We start from the raw sequence: 17,986 nt of genomic DNA on the forward strand, positions 1-17,986 counted from the left end.
AGTTCAATTTACTGCAATGATCAAACTTTATGCCAAAGAACAAGGTACAGTTTCAATAAAATTTGGCCATTTATTTTTCTAAAATATGAAAGTGATATTATATAAATATAGCCCTTTAATGAGGTCAATCCATAGATATATCAGCTTCACAGAAATGCACATCGACTAAGCACAAAGTTTTTTTAAGGTCACGATACCTTCTTCTATAGTAAAGTAAAATAAATAAATGTAACATAAATCACAATTTTATTTAAAAATCTTCCTTCATCAAAAACTTTAGAGTTCACATCTTTGTTAGAGTTCACATCTTTGTTATCCTTTAATCTATATTTACCAGTTTGTCCACATTTTCTGTTGCAAGCCTCTAAAGAATCGAAATTATTGGCATTTCCTCCACAGCCCCCGTAGGAGAAAGATTCACAGGTCCCGGTGACTTTGTTGTAAGTGTACCTCGGAATCAGGGCCAGGCAGTTGCCAACTTCAGTATCCAAATTACAAACATCTGCAAGACCACATTTACACATGCTTGCAATTTTAAGCCATCAAAAAAATGTTTTGGTCAGCAAGTCTTTAATTCTTGTCATGAAAGTGACAGCTACACATTTCCATTTAAATTCTACATTTCCTGCAGAAAATCTTATAAATTTTTTATGGCTAAATTTATCCCAACATCGAATTAAAAATATAACAAACTTACTGTCCCGACTACAAGAAGATTCGCACACTTCGCGACTGGTGAAGCGGTTGTCGTTTCCATCACATCCCCCGTATTCGAACTGGTTACATAACCCAGTCAGGTGATCATAGTACCAGGCCGGAATCAGTGCCCTACACTTCCCTTTCTCCATTGGCAGGTGACAGTACTCTTCTGTTAAAAAGTAGTGAAATAAAAATAAAATAGAAACTTCAAAACTTCCCAAACAAGGATAACTTACATGACTTTTATTTCAATTGTCATATTTTTACACGACTTAGAAGGAAAAACATTTATAATTTTGCCAACTTGTCACCACGGAAAAAAGAATAAAAAACAAAAGTTTAATGTACCTTCTAGGTTCCCACTCCCTTCAATTGAGGATTCTGTAGTGGTCTGCAGTAATACTTCAGGGGCACACTTTCTGCGACAAGACTCTAAAGTTGCGAAATTGTTGGAGTTTCCACGGCATCCTCCGTAAATAAACTGTTCACAATCCCCTTTACTGGGGTCATATTTGTAACGGCGGTGATAGGCAAGGCACTGAATTTGTCCAGTCTCAAAAGGTTTACAAACATCTAGAAAATATGGATAAAGCCCCTGTTACATAGCAATATGCAGTTTTCAATTCATAAATTTAAGAGCAAGTTATTTATACTTTTTTTGTTAAGTTTTGTAAATTATCCCCTTTATTATGGTAAAACAGTACTATCCTGATATACGAATAAAAAATAAGATATGTACGAGTATAAACAAAGAACAAAACTTACGTTGTCTACTACAAGAAGATTCACATTCTTGTTGAGTTTCGAAATTATTTTGATTTCCATTACAACCTCCATAAATGAATTCTTTACAGATCCCAAGATTGTAATCGTAAAACCATCGAGGTATGCTCGACCTGCAAGGCCCCGAGTCGGAAGTCATTCGACACACATCTTGATCTATAAATAGAAAATATTCAACAAATACAATTCAAGTGTACAAAAAAATATAAGAATTTACACAAACAGGTCTGCATATACCATTGATTCACTGCACACCTAGGACTCACCTTCCCCTCCTGAGCCGCTATCAGAAGCACACGATTTCTGACATTCCTCTCGGGTCTCGAAATTGTTTGTGTTTCCTTGGCAACCTCCGTAATTGAATTCTAGGCACTGTTTGGATGGGGTATCGTAGTACCATCTTGGGATGTTACCCCGGCAGGGCCCTGTGTCCATGGACTGCTGACAAGTTTCTAAAAATACACATTTCATCATTGTCATGTTCAACAGGTACTGATGATTTTCTCAGAATATAGCTCATAGCCTTTATCAGGTACGTGAGAGGCTGAAATCTTTAAGAAAGTTTCAAATAAGACAAACGTCTGAAATACACATTTTTTGCAAAGTATGTACTGAATAAATCACAATATCAACAACACCTTGTAAATACTGCAAAATTGATAAATATATTGGTGCATAAAGCCATTTGCTGAAGCAAAGATGATCTGATTAAATATATAAGCTTAAATGATGATCTCGCACAATGACACAATATTGCAAAATAACATCTGATTGATTCCTATAAATTTTAATGGCTGCAAGGGATCAGACTAGCAAATAAAAATAAAAATAATAAAATAAAAGAAAATTAATATAGATAAATGTGATGCACATATCTCTTTACTTAATTAAAAAAAAACCAAAAAAAAGTTAAATATGTGTTTACAATTAAATTGAAATTATAATTTTAAACAATTACAAATGTAGCCAGTGAAAAAAATACTACGAGGAATGGCGTATGTAAGGTAAATGTGTGTATCCATCATACCTCGATCTGGAGAAATAAGAACATAGTATGTTATTGTTCCATTATATATTAAATTTCTTCTATTAATTAGTATGGATGCATTAATTAACATTTTCAATACTATATGTTTAAGTCTATGTTCATACCTTCTCCTTTTGTGTTATCGATGTCGATTTCACAGGTGGACTCGCACTGTTCCTGAGTTTCGAAATTGTTGTCGTTGCCCTGACATCCTCCGTACACAAACTCTTCACACTCTCGCCCATTAAAATAATACCTCTTGAAATATGCCCTACAGGGACCCGTGACCCTGGGCTGTTCACAGACAGGCTTTGAGCCTGAAAAAAAGGAATAAGCCTCTGAAAAATGGTGTCTGATTCAATAAATACCTGAGTAGAAAAAAAACAGTATGAATTTTTTAAGTGAATTAAAAACAAATAAATCTTCACCATATTCATTCAAGCAAGCCAACATGAATATCATTGAAAAAAAAATGAATTAACATATCTACATTGTACAAATATATGAATACTGGTACTTTGTTACTGCATCACAGAATACAGTTCATTGTATGATTAGTAGGGTTGGACACCGGTACACGGTAACAGTACCGTACCGAATAGTTACTTAAAAAATACCAGTAAAATACCGTTTCATTTAATACCGGTACTGATAACGGTATTTCTTAATCTTTAAAACATTGTTATACATTTAAAATATTATTTTTTTAAAAAGATTCCAGACTTGCCAAAATGGAATTCTCCGTGCATTGAAAGGGTGGGCTAATTAACGAAGTCAGTACTAAGTAAGATACTTCCTTTCTATAGCCGATATTCGAGGGAAACCAATGCGTATTAAAAATATTTACATTAATCTTGTTTCAATTTTAATAATAGAAACTGATAGAAATTGTCAATTAGAAAGGCAAAACGTTGCGAATTTGTGATGTCATCTCTCTCCATTTCTCATGTTTCGTCGTTTAGTGCTACCAAGCAAAATGGCGACCGGATGAAGCGATCAGCTGTCATTTAGCAGAGAATTAGACGGCGGTGTTTGTAATCTTATTTTTTATTTTATACAGATTCAGAATAATTTGTTTTGTTGATCATTTAATAAAAGGTTTAATTATAGAAATAGAATATATCAAACACATTTTAGATTATAATATTGAAAGTTTGGTTATAAGCAGTGATAATTGAAAGCACATTTGTTATTAAAATAAACCTGGATTCTCACTATCAAGGTACAGTGTATAGTACCATACCGTTAAAAATACCGTATCGTTTCAAAAATACCGGTATGGTATCATACCGTTTCATCCTTAACGGTATCCAACCCTAATGATTAGCCTCAGCTCCTGGATTGAGTCAAAATGATGGGTTCACAAAGTTTAACAGATTATGTACATATATGGGCAAGATTCATTTCTCTTGAGTTCAGGATTGCTCCATGTAAATAAATAACCTACATCAGCAATACATGTATGTGTTGGTAATTTTCGTTTGGATATAAGAAAAATCAATGTTTAAAAAAGAACCTCTCTAATACTAATTTTTCCTACAGCATCATTACCTTCACCTGTATCTGGCCCAGTCTGTCCACACCGGCGTGAGCAAGATTCTTCATCGTCAAAGCGGTTGTCATTACCACCACAGCCACCATACCAGAACCGGTCACAGCGGCTAGCGGTGGAATTGTAAAACCACTTGACAACATAATCGGTACAGGTTCCGTGGTCATTTTTCATTCGGCAAACTCCAACAGGGGTCACCTCTGGCTCTGGAATTGGAAAACGAATCATTTTGCAAACTTTTAACTAGAAATTTTTAATCAAGTTTTAAAATCGTTAATTTTTATCTACCAAACATTTTGACCTAATACTGGTGCCCTTTCCCAGGATCCACACTTACCCTTAGGACAGCCGTAATGGTTGGCCCCCTGGGCGGGGGTTTCCCCATCTGGACAACAGCCATACACAGTCTCATTGCAAAAATCCCCTGAAGGTCGACCATCAAGGTCACAACCCTCAAAGTTAGGCCCTAAAACAATATAGTAACATTGAAAAAAGGAAAGTGATTACAATACATGTATTATCAAGCCAACAAAAATTGCCTCAATTACAAATATATTAATTTTTCTTAACAAGGAAAGATCCCTGCTGCATTTTATCCATAAAACAGAGTTTTTTGTTTTAATGGAATGGTTACTTATCCCTTTACCTGTGGCTTCACTGACTCCATCTTCACAACAGCCAAATCTAGAATTCTGAAAAAAAGAATTAAAAAGTGTATTTTCAGATCTGAATGTCTTCTTTTAAGACTAAACTTGTTGTATATGTTTATGCTGTTAATAAAAAAATTGATTTGAAGATCTTTTCCAGCACTTTGTTTGATTTACATCAAATTTCTACATTAATATAGATCTTTCCAGTGTAACGAGGTACAAATTATCAGTTGGAAACCAATATAGAGAAGTTATGAAGCACTCAACCTGTTTGTTTTAAATAAGTTAAACAAAACCCTGGAATAATTATCAAAATTAATTTTCACATCAAGAATAAAGAAAAGGGTAAGTCGTAATGCAAAAAAAAAAACAAAAAACAAACAACCAAAAAACTGGGCCCTTAATGTATTTATATGTCACAGGTGGTAAAAAATCAAGTCTCAAATGGGACTCAAACCCAGGGCCTCTGGCGTACCATGCCAGTGCTCTAACCACTGAGCTATTTAGACCCTATATATTGACTGACTTTCACACACCTGTGAACCTGGTGACATATATATGTATACACAATTTCCTCACCTTACAGGGATCGGAGTCACAACCCTCGTAGTTCTTCCCAGACGCAGCAGTAATGCCATCAGGACAGCAGCCATAGATTGAATCATCGCAGAGCACTACAACAGGTCAAACAAAGCGTATCATTCCAGCATCAACACAATAAATAATATAGTCAGAAAAGAACAAAAGAAATTCTCCATTTACACAGAAATTGCAAAAATAAAGCTGTTTTCAGTGTTAATCCTTTAACATACATCTGTAAATGTTCTTCCTTCTGGATTTTTCTAGATTTTAAGGCTAACTGCCCCTTCTAAATTATCCTACATATATCATTATTTAAGTAATGTGGCCCAAAAATTTTTGCAGCTTATATTTGTGCTTTGACCCTGTATTAATATACCTAATGTTCGTGTCTTGGCCATGATGCTGCTCTTTGGACCGCTCCCTCTGCCATTATTAAACTCTGGATACATATTGATCATGTAATCAGCCCCATCCATCAAGTCATGCATCGTATAGTTCTTTGTCTCAGGGGTCAGAATCACCTCCTTCATGGGGTCCTGCTTGGTTGTATCGCGGTAGTACTTGGTTCCCATGTAAGCCAGCTACAAAACAGATCAAACGTACTGTTACAATAAAAAGATGGAGAGGGGTGGGTATTTCAATGAACTAGTTGATGTTTTATAGACTTCTTTATCCCTTCTTTCAAGTATATATCATGTAGACTTCAATAAAAATTGTATTTTAAAAATAATCTATTATTTATAGATGATTATAAATTTGGCACACTTTTATTCTTCGATGGGATTTGAATTTCTAGAATGAATACACAAAGAAAAGAAACATTATACATTTATATGCACCATTTATTTTAAGAAAAATAACTGCCTTGTTTTTAAAAGTAAGACTTTGAAGTCAAAATCAATTCCAAAACTTCAAAAAAGAGATCTAGAATAGAACATAAAACTCTAGAAGAAGCAAATCAAAGCTTCAGTTTGTTGTCAGACTTGGTGACAGGGAGTCTGGTTTGGTTACCGTGTAGGACTGGACGTCATTGTTCTGTGGAGGTTCCCAGGCCACGATGATTCTGTCCGAGGTCGACTCTTCCACGTGGAGGTTTCTTATCATGTCTGAAAAACGTTCAAAATAAAGCAATGAAAGGCAATAAATGTCAGATTTACTTCCCTTGTATTAGCTGAAAAACGTTTAACAAAAATAAAGCTTAGGGAAAAAAGCAATTAAGGAATTTTACATGATTTTAAATGTTACTTGGGTATTTTAACTTCCCATTTGCTCTTTCAAATTAAACACATTAAATGATTAAATCCAAAATGATTTAACATTAGCTTTATGTTTAACACAGGGGTGACTGAAGATTGCATTTTTTTTGAGAGAAAAAGCAATTAATGACAGAATTTTACATGATTTTGAATGTTACTTGGGTATTTTAACTACTCTATTCTCATTATAAGTTCTCATAACATTGAGGAGTATACCATCTTTAAACACATTGAGGAGGCATAAATTCCTAAATGATTTAACATTAGCTTTATGTCCTAACCTTGAAACAGTAAAGTTGCACCTCCACATTTTTCAACATAAGGGGCCGGTATTGTATAAAATAAACTATCAAATGTATTTTAGAAGGAAAAGAGATATTTTAAATGTTTGTCATTTCTGCTCAGCTTTTTGAAATCTATATCACACAATGCCATGGTCATACATGTATCGGTACATGTCCAAGTGTAATCTTTTAAAATTTCAAAATGCAAAATGTAAATAGAAAAATATGACCTGTTTTAACAATATATAATTATTATACATATATTATGCACTCAAATCTGGTTAGAAAAGTATTATACAATATATGTGTAAAATATAAATGAAATTTTATATGTATAAAGACAACAGTGACATGTGAATATATTTGAAAAAGACAAGAAAAAAAATATAAATACAAAGGAAAAAAAAAAATGTAACAATATATGAAAATATATAGAAATATGAAACAGTCTCGTTTGGAAGTAACTTTAAAACTGAATCTGTATTGACAAAACTCACAAGCAAAAATTAAAATTCCTCAACTTCTGTATAACCAGAGAAGGGTACACAAAATAAAAACAACATCAATTGAATATCATATCTCTCCCCCTTCCTACTCCCTTCCTTGTAACTCTTGATTCCCTCCTTTCTCTACTGGGGTAATTAAATACAGTACACACAAATATACAGTGGATATCTGCATTACATGTATAACTGTAGATCACTTTAAATTTTCATGACACTTTATTTTCGCAAGATTGTTGTTTGGTGTCTGTAAGTGAAACATTTTTTTTTAATTTCGTTTATTGCTCCATTTAAACTTTAAAAGATTTATTTGCGAGAATGAAATTTTCGCTAAGAAAAGGTCTTAATTGCCTACAGTACTGTAATTACATAAAAATTAAGTTCTTGTGAATAAAATGTGATTTATAGTATTGTATATGTTCCATCAATTAGGCATGTTAGAAATCCAAACAGTGAAAAAAAAGTGACTTAAATTATCAGATGTCTTGATGTTTTTTCTTGGTATCATCAGATACAACATAATTTGGTTTGACTGTGTGTACAACCAAAACACCCAATTTTTACACAAAGATGAACATTTTCATGCAAAAATTAAGTGATTGAGTATATAGGGGCATATAAAAATTACATTATGTGCCATATTATCATATACTCCTTCATTATTTGAATTGAGTATAAATTGAGCCATAAGATACATCTTCTGTCAAATGAACTGCATTCTGTTTAAGCAATCATGTTAGTAAAATATACATCCTATAAATAGAATGAAATAGATGCAAAATATTGAATACAATATTTAAGACTTAACAGTTTGGCATGATAAATCCATACAAAATACATGCACACATTATATACACATTGTATTATCAATCTGAATGGATGATTTTTGTGTGTGAATTATTTCTCCATGCAGTTTTCATGCAGTTTACATGCAGTACCTTTTGGCATGCATCTGTTGAAACATTCCATCCGATTCCTGAAGTTATTGGCGTTGCCGCCACATCCACCATAGGTGAACAGCTGACATTCTTTGTTTTGTGCATTATAGTACCACCGCTGTAGGCGTGCCCTACACCGGCCAACCACAGGGGGTAACTGACAAGGGTCTGCTAGGGAGAGCCAATCAAAACATTGTTCTGACCATTGCATTACAACTCATTATGTTTCAATAAATATTATTTGAACTGTGATGGTGTCTATAAATATATGATTATCCAAAGAGTGATGCAAATAATTATATTTCCTTGCAGCCAATTATAGCTTTGGGGGAAAAAAGATTTTTTATTTGCAAAAATATTATATATAATGCTGCTCTTTAACTATTTAATGCACAATTGTAGCAATTTTTTTATGCTTATTAAGCTCCACATCAAAGAACTAAAGCAGCTGCTTGAGAAATTCTTGTCAAAAAATGGTTTCAATATAGCATGTTCTATAAGCCTTATAAAATGAATTCCTCCAAAAATTACATAAGCACTTGATATCATTTCATGCATGAAGTGCTGGGGCTTGGCAAACAACACAAATCAAGCTCATAGGAAAGGAGACAGTAATATGATGACAAAGCAATTCAGTTCAGCTTACAACTAAAAACAAATATATTTACCGTTACACAATTTTTCTCCATAGTTGGTAAATATGGGACAAAGTGTTATCAATGTTGGTGCATGCTTTTTTAAAAATTTATGCCCAGGTACGATTAATTATTCAATTTGGACACTACTGTGAGGGGACTGTAACTATATGAACAAAAGGGTCATGGAATGGTCATGTAATTCAAAATGCATAGTAAAATTAATGAAAAGGAAAGGTAGAAACTATTCATTCTGTATAATTAATACATGTATGGAATTTAAATGACAGGAAAGAAATATACATGCAAGCAAAATTAAAGGATATGTCAGCTTGGAAATGCAGAAGAGGTAGTAAAATATACAAAGGAAAAGAAATAGATACATTGCAGGAAACAAATGGATTGCAGTATAGATACATTGCAAGAAACAAATGGATTGCAACTGAGTACATAGAATATAAGACCAAGAGATGTCAGTGCTTAGCCATGCTCTGGCTATACATATAATGAGGCACTACACTCAGCTAACCTGCAGATGGGGTTACAGGGGGTCGTTCAGTGGGGTAAGTGACTGGTCCCCTACGACAAGTGTTGTCACATTCTCTCTGTGTTTCAAAACGGTTGCCATTTCCCTGGCATCCACCATACCAGAACTGAAGACAACGCCCTTCCGTTCTATTGTAATACCACCGTACTTTGTATTCCCTACAGGGTCCTGTGTCATGATCTAACTCACAAATCGGACCTGACACCGGAGCTCGTGTGGTTGGTGCTCGAGTCACCACTGTAATATGAAAACTCTTGGATCAACATCTTAGATCCACCTTTACAACCTACTGTTTAATGCCGCATTTCAGCATTAGCTTTTAACTAAACTATCATCATTCAAAATGCAATGCAAGTAGTCATACAGCACACTGTTTATATGGAATCTAAATTCACACTATTTGAACACAAATAGCCACTCAAAGCTTGATATATCCATGCAAAACAGTAGAGATACAAAAGTCTACCTGAATAGCTCATAGTACTGAGCTACTTTATTGCTTTGCTCAAGTAGTGATGTTAAAAAGCAGGATTAAAAATGCACATTTTCCTTTTAATTTAAATCTTAGAAAACTTTCTAACACCTGAGCATCTTTCTAATTGATCCATATCATCATTTTTACGGATTAATACATTAACATTCACCATGTCCTTGGCCTACCTGGTTGCCTAGTGACTGGTTGCCTAGTGACCGGCCGACTACCGCCCCTACATTTCTGGCGACATTCGTCTTCCGTTTCAAAATTGTTGCCATTTCCGCCACACCCTCTGAACCAGAAGCGATCACAGCGTGCGGTGTCTCTGTTGTAGTACCACTTGATGACTAGCTTCGCCTCCTCACAGTTTCTGCCTGAATCCGATGGCTGTTGACAGTCTGCAGAAAAAGACATTCTTATGTGACCATTCAGTTTAGTACAGTGAAAAGCACTGTGTTCAACTGCCTGATAATTGTATAACAGATTCAATAAAAAATGAACTCTTCATATTTTTTGTTCATTTTGCTTCTTTTAGTTTTCTTTCTTTCTCTTACTTTTAAATTGTTAATTGAACTGTTCTTGCAACAGTTTATTTAATTCTTTTATGGCAATAAATTATGCTAAAGTATAATTTTTTGCATTTCTTTAACATCCTCGTACAAAAATTTTTGCATGTCAAAAAGTATTGAAATTTTCTTTGTGGTACAGAGAGGTGATTCATAATCCTAAATCTAGTATTTTCATAAAAAAATATGAAGCAACCTATCAAAAACAAATTTCATTTTATCATTACCCCCAGCAAATAAAATGTTCTTAGCACATATAAATAATAAGAGAGACATAATTTGTTTGAAGTTCTGGACAGCTAGCATTTTAGAGAAACCAAATTCCATTTGAAGATTTCATCTTGAAACCAATCCTATGAGTTACAAAAATCTAGCCCTTCCAATATGTATACAACTTATTGATAACAACATTTTTATTTGTAAAATGCTCCCTTGGTCCATAAACAAAGCTGTTTTTGTGATGTCATTGAAAAACTTACATTGTAAGCTTGTTAATCAAGATACTTGTATTCTAAGAGAGAGTAATACAGTCTCATATACATCTATCTATAGCAAATGTGAAAAACTCTGCCTGTTGATGTGTTCAGTTCAAATCATTTGAACCCATTCTTTTTACAACAAATAAATGGGCACATTTGAAGTCACTGGTATTCTTCTTCAATGCCATTGAAAATAAAGTTGCAATGAAAGATGATCCCATATTAGCAAATTATCAAAAGACAACAAAAACAGAGAAAATTAGCCAACTATTAGCTGTCTGTAAAATGTTAATTGATACAAGGTTGATGTCCGAATGTGGAAATGAAGGTATTTAAACCTTCAGGTGTGGTCAAAACAATTAAAATTCAATTAAGTGGCCCTGAATTGTGAATTTTGTAAACAAAAATAAGCTTTCATAAAACCATACTAACTCAAATTGATGACCCATCCCCTATCCATAGTTCAACCCCATCCATATCATCCTTTGACTTTGACCTTCTTTCAAGATCATGACCTTCCTTCAAGATCATATAACATTTTTTGACAATAGGTATTTAAACATCTGAATTCATAAAAAAGAAGTGTTGAGAGTTACAATTTACTATACATTGCTAACAAACTGACTATAAGACATGCAACCTTGAAACATGATACTGAAATACCATATTAAATGTCAATCACAAAAATAACAAGTTGTTTTTGTGAAACACTTAAGCCCGCTTTGACAGCTTATTGATATAAGATTAAAGTCTCCAAAATGCAATTCAACTCAAAGGTCAAGGTCAGTAGTATTGAAAACCAAGGAAAGGTCTTGTCAAAAGGAATTCACAAATGAAACATGAACATTCTAGCACTTATTTTTCTAAATTTTTGACCAAGCTAGGTTAAAGTTTTTCCAAAGTACCTGGAAGGTAAAACTTTTAAGGTCATGAAGTAAACCAGAAGTCTCAAGCTGCTGGGATTTGAAACTTTACAACAGCAATAAATAGAATAATGATCGTTGATAAAGTCTCTTTATGTTCTTAGTGTAGTCTACTTGTGTGCCAAGATATATTGAAATCAGACCAAAACTGTAGGAGAAGTAGCATTTTGAAACAATTTTAAGATATATTTTTAGTAACCACGGCAACACCGTTCATCGAAATCAAAAACCGATATACAGATTTATGTATCTTAGTGTAGTCTACTTGTGTGCCAAGTTATACTGAAATCAGACCAAAACTGTAGGAGGAGAAGCATTTTGAAAGAATTTCACAGAAATTTCTATTTTTAGTAACCACGGCAACACCGTTCATCGAAATCAAAAACCGATACACAGGTTTATGTATCTTAGTGTAGTCTACTTGTGTGCCAGGTTATACTGAAATCAGACCAAAATTGTAGGAGGAGAAGCATTTTGAAAGAATTTCACAGAAATTTCTATTTTTAGTAACCACGGCAACACCGTTCATCAAAATCAAAAACCGATACACAGAATTATGTATCTTAGTGTATTCTACTTGTGTGCCAAGCTGAAATCAGACCAAAACTGTAGGATTAGCATTTTAAAAGAATTTCACAGTTGAGGCGTTCATCAAAATCAAAAATCGATAAACAGAATTATGTATCTTAGTGTATTCTACTTGTGTGCCAAGTTATATTGAAATCAGACCAAAACTGTAGGAGGAGTAGCATTTTGAAACAATTTTACAGATATTTCTATTTTTAGTAACCACGGCAACACCGTTCATCGAAATCAAAAACCGATACACAGATTTATGTATCTTAGTGTATTCTACTTGTGTGCCAAGTTATACTGAAATCAGACCAAAACTGTAGGAGGAGTAGCATTTTGAAAGAATTTCACAGAAATTTCTATTTTTAGTAACCACGGCAACACCGTTCATCGAAATCAAAAACCGATACACAGAATTAAAGTGTAGTCTACTTGTGTGCCAAGTTATATTGAAATTAGACCAAAACTGTAGGAAGTAGCATTTTGAAAGAATTTCACAGAAATTTCTATTTTTTAACCACGGCAACACCGTTCATCGAAATCAAAAACCGATATACAGAATTATGTATCTTAGTGTAGTCTACTTGTGTGCCAAGTTATATTGAAATTAGACCAAAACTGTAGGAGGATAGCATTTTGAAAAAACGAACGATTTATCGCATAAGCTCTTCTGGTCTCTGACCAGTAGAGCTTAAAATTCCACATAAGGGAAATTATTCTCACAAAGAATAGCCATGTAAAATATGAAAGCACCTTATCACCAATTTTCATTAGTTATATAGGCAAGATTAAAGTTTCTTACAGAAAGTAAGATTTCAAGACCAAGGTCAACATAGTAAAATTTGAAGGTCTTGGCATAAACAATTCTAAAGTTGAGGCCATTATTAAAGTTTTTTTCCCCAAATACAGTAAAACTCATTTAGTACGAACACGGATATAGCGAATTCACAGATATAGCGAAGTTTTTCTGGATCCCCGGCAAAATTCTTAACAAAACTTTGTAAAATTTTAAGGTTATAATGATCTCTGATATAACGAATTTACGGATATAACGAACTGATTTTGAGTCCCGTTGAGATTAAATATAATGAAATTTACATCTTTTATAACGAACTTTCAAAGATCTCAAAATTTGATTAAATTGAACTGACTTTAATTTCTTTTAGCATCTGTATATAAAATTCAATTCATAATAAAACCTTAGTTATCGAAAGTATGTTTTGCAATATTTGCTTCCCTAAAATATTTTGTAGTAACACTTGAAGGAAAACATGCATATTGCGAATTCGCTATGTATGGTTATACAAATTTGTTATACGGATATAACGAATTACGGATATAGCGAATTAAATTCACAGGTCCCCAGGACTTCGCTATAACCGAGTTTTACTGTACAAGTCATACTTCAACGTCAAGGGTCAAGGTCAAAGGGTCATAAACGTAGGAAGTTTTGTCATAAGAAATACACAAGTGAAACAGGAAAGCCTTAGCACTTTAAACTTTTCAAAGGTTGTTACCTTGCAAAGTTAAAGCTAATTTCAAACTGAAAACTAAGTCAATCTAACAGACAGAAAGACATAGACCAAAACCAGATTCCCCCAAATCATCATGTAACATAAATCAGCTCGAGGTTACAAAATTTGGACACAGGTATCCTCCCTACCATCCATGTGTAATGTAAATGTAATGGTGTTTTATATTATTCAACCTCAAGATCACCATCAATATTATCTTCTTGTCAGTGGAGATGCTATGGAGTTCTGTGACATACCTGAGCTACTTGTCCCAGCCTCTGTTTGCTGACATCCTTCATAATTTGGTCCTCTGGCAAAAGTCACCCCATCAGGACAACATTTATAATAACTGTTCTCACAGGTCTGTCTCGCTGTTACTGGGGGTCTCTCTATTAAAATAAAAATTAAAATTATTTTTTTAAATGAATTACATCTTACCATAGTTCATGCAATTAAATCAATAAATTCTGAGTACAGTTTGGTAAATAATGCTTTCCTCTCAAAATATATAATTGGTTTGGGCATTAGAATTTGGCAAATATCAACTGCATCTGTGGAAGAAATTGCCTGTGATAAATTATAAGCATATTCAATACTTGGTGGAACCAAATTTTTGAATTGAATCATAATGTAAAAAGCAACCTTTGCTTTCCTTGAGGAGTAATGTAGTCTCAATTTTGACCACCACCACCTTAAACTTAGACCTTGGCCTGCCAGGGTTTTATTTATATAATTGAGATTTTGGGTCAGAGCTTTCTTAAGAGCTGTTGGCTACCAGTTTGTAACTAAAATGATGGTTTAAGGGTATATTTTCATATAAAAGATATTCCATAATAATCCCTCATGTTCGTCTTAATGAATAAATGAAAAATTTTGCGGACTATCCACTTTAACCATCTGTTTGAATGAAATTTTTTCTTTATGGGCAGTAAATTCACCCATCACCAGGTATACAAGTGTGTGCATTGTTACTTCAAAAGAACTCAAACTGAGACAGTGATAAAAGCATTTACAAGTTTATACTCCTAACATTAATAGATAAAAGACCCTAAAGCCCATAGCCCCATCCTTATCCCTGCAGATATGTTTGTACACTGTGGATCATTAGAACAGCATTGTTCTTGCAAGATCCCAAATTCCAACAAAGCAAAGGTCAAGATAAGGTCAAAATGACTACCCTTAACCCCACCCCTCTACATTGATGTTATAAGATATTAATGTTCCTGCTGGTACAAGTGCCAAGGGGCAAGATATTTAATGATGACGGACCACCCGATTTCTTGAAACTCTATATTCGCACACTTCATCGCAATGTAAACTAGTCTCCATACTTCACACTCCATGAAAATCACTTCAGTTCATTCATCCATATGCGACCAGGCCCCAACATTTTCCCATTAATGTAAAGTCATAAAGTGTATTGTATGGTCTTATATTTGCAGACAGGATCAGAAAATATTGAATAATTGGTCTGAAATTTCAGAGTCTTTAGCAAGATGAGGATGAAAACCCAAACAAACCATTAATATCTGAGACATTCACTAATACCAGGGCTATAGCTCTTTTATTATTCACTAAAACATCAACAGTGTCTGGAGATTGGCAAGCCTGGACTAACATGAGCCAACAATGAAGCTTGTAAAGTTTCTGTGGGATTAGAACCTAATGAATATGCTTAGGAAATTGTCTGCCACCTTGCTTGCTTATTCATTTAGATTTCAGATAAAATTTACCCATAGAGCCCCCTTACATTCCTTAATATTTTAGTGTAATCCAATAATGCGTAAAAGCAGCTCTCCTCTAATGTTGCACATATAAATCTATTTCTCCCTGGATTTTCGGCTTTGCCATCCTAATCTAGAAATATGAAACCTATGGGAGCTAGTATCTGCAGACTCACACTACAAAAATCGAAATACTTTTCTTCTATATAACCTACAAATCTTGTAATTTTCTACATAATTGTCAATAAAATATCCACAGATCTCGGTATTTAATAACTAGATATATCTCAAGTGATCTGAACTTGTTGCCACTTTGCAATATAACTATGTATCACACCAAGTGAACTTTTCCTGCTGAGAATTTGGATAAGAATCTGACGTACTAAAATCTTTGGGTGACACTTTCACTCATTTCTATATAATGTTGCATATTTGAGTGAGTGTTCTTGCATCCCCCCCCCCAACTGCATTAAAATATATATTGGGCCTAAAATAACCAGAAGTCTCTGTCGAGACTGAAGCTCTACTGGTTTGTACTTATAATAAAGAAAGAGAAAAGTAACAGTTGGGATATAAAACTTTACAAAAGCAATAAATAGAATAATGACAAAAACTGATACACAGAATTATGTATCTTGCTGTAGTCTACTTGTGTGCCAAGTTATATTGAAATCAGACCAAAACTGAAGGAGGAGTAGCATTTTAAATGTATTTCAAAGAAATTTCTTTTTAAAGTAACAACAGCAACACCGTTCATTGAAACAAAAACCTATATACAGAATTATGTATCTTACTGTAGTCTACTTGTGTGCCAAGTTATATTGAAATCAGACCAAAACTATAGGAGGAGTAGCATTTTGAATGTTTTTCACAGAAATTTCAATTTTTAGTAACAACGGCAACACCGTACTTTGAAATCAAAAACCCATAAACAGAATTATGTATCTTAGTTTAGTCTACTTGTGTGCCAAGTTATAATAAAATCAGACCAAAACTGTAGGAGGAGTAGCATTTTGAAAGTTTTTTTTTAAATTCTATTTTTAGTAACAACGGCAACACCGTTCATTGAAATCAAAAACTGCTACCGTATTTCGGGGAATACAATACGCACTTTTTTCCTAAAATAAATTACTGTGAGAAAGGGATGCGTATTTTACATCACAATGGGATTTTGACAAGTTTTTCTTTCAGGTGAAACACGGCTATCATACGTACATACCGCAGTATTACCTAGAGACATATGCAATTTCTTTTGTTTATTGCCATATTTTAAACTTCGGAAAGTTATTGTTGGAAGGTATGCTTCTTAAAAATGTCACTTTCACAATCTTTTGATACCAAAATAACATGAAAAAGTAAGTTAAAAGTAATTTGAGCTGCATGTTGATTGTCTCCGAGGAAGCCGCCATTACCGATGTTATTTTTAGACGTTAACTCATGCTTATGTCACGTGTTTCCGTAATGATAGTGCACATGCACCTTATCTGCCAGACAAAGTAATAAATAATTTTTTAATGAAATACAATAAAATAAATATTAATTTTAGGTTTAAAATAACTCATTGATAATCTGCAACAATATTTAACACCCCTCCATACGTCCCAATGAAAGGAAGCCAATGTTGTGACACACGTGCGCTTGTCAAATGATAATTACCTATCAACACCCCTCCAGGCAATTAAATGTCTACCGACTCCAAAGCAATGTTTTTACAGTTACAGCACTGATTATTTACTGCCATGTTAATTGCTTTGATTATTTTCTTTGTTAAAAAGGGGGGTCGGTTTATGACCTTTCGTATGTGTGAGCATGTGTTGATTACGGCACTTTAAATAATTAAACACTTGTTAAATGTAATTTTACCTTATCTTATACTTATCGGCCTCTTGTTTAAATAATTGAGAGTTGACAAATGAAATATAAATTATGCTAAAACTTTTAATAAAAGTGGTATCATTTAGAAAATAAGATATCCGCGAAGATTTAGAAGAGGAAAATCGTAGTCTTCTTAAAGAAATAAATACTTTGATGTTTCAATTTCGTTTCCTGTTAAAATATTGTCAGATAATTTTCAGCATGATTATCTAGAACCAAAATTAAATATGACAACTGATAAAACTTTCGACAATATCTCTTGCTTTGTTGAAATAAAATTATTTCATCTAAGAATATGGCGACGCATTATTTCAAAATCACCGTAACTATTCTTTAAAAAAATCTGTTAATACTTTTACGCAATATAATCTTGTACTTTGTTGAAATAAATGAATAAATAA

General features: G+C 33.5%; 1 protein-coding gene across 1 annotated transcript in view; it reads right to left on the reverse strand.

Annotated features, from left to right (window-relative positions):
* Window positions 1-17,986, reverse strand: part of LOC134258025 (papilin-like) — a 68,698-nt gene that overhangs the window by 12,926 nt on the left and 37,786 nt on the right. The window contains exons 6-21 of the mRNA XM_062740584.1: window positions 14,244-14,375; window positions 10,117-10,329; window positions 9,439-9,693; window positions 8,275-8,445; window positions 6,305-6,399; window positions 5,670-5,874; window positions 5,291-5,385; window positions 4,708-4,753; window positions 4,399-4,527; window positions 4,067-4,267; window positions 2,635-2,826; window positions 1,749-1,934; window positions 1,465-1,638; window positions 1,048-1,272; window positions 698-868; window positions 335-502 (exon numbers count right to left, since the gene is read on the reverse strand). Of these exons, the coding sequence (XP_062596568.1) occupies window positions 335-502; window positions 698-868; window positions 1,048-1,272; window positions 1,465-1,638; window positions 1,749-1,934; window positions 2,635-2,826; window positions 4,067-4,267; window positions 4,399-4,527; window positions 4,708-4,753; window positions 5,291-5,385; window positions 5,670-5,874; window positions 6,305-6,399; window positions 8,275-8,445; window positions 9,439-9,693; window positions 10,117-10,329; window positions 14,244-14,375 (2,658 nt within the window). The remainder of the gene's footprint in view (window positions 1-334; window positions 503-697; window positions 869-1,047; window positions 1,273-1,464; window positions 1,639-1,748; window positions 1,935-2,634; window positions 2,827-4,066; window positions 4,268-4,398; window positions 4,528-4,707; window positions 4,754-5,290; window positions 5,386-5,669; window positions 5,875-6,304; window positions 6,400-8,274; window positions 8,446-9,438; window positions 9,694-10,116; window positions 10,330-14,243; window positions 14,376-17,986) is intronic.

The sequence above is a fragment of the Saccostrea cucullata genome, unplaced genomic scaffold, assembly GCF_032062105.1.
Source record: "Saccostrea cucullata isolate Sc308-1 unplaced genomic scaffold, CSIRO_AGI_Scuc_v1 ctg2384, whole genome shotgun sequence".
In the NCBI taxonomy this organism is placed as follows: domain Eukaryota; kingdom Metazoa; phylum Mollusca; class Bivalvia; order Ostreida; family Ostreidae; genus Saccostrea; species Saccostrea cuccullata.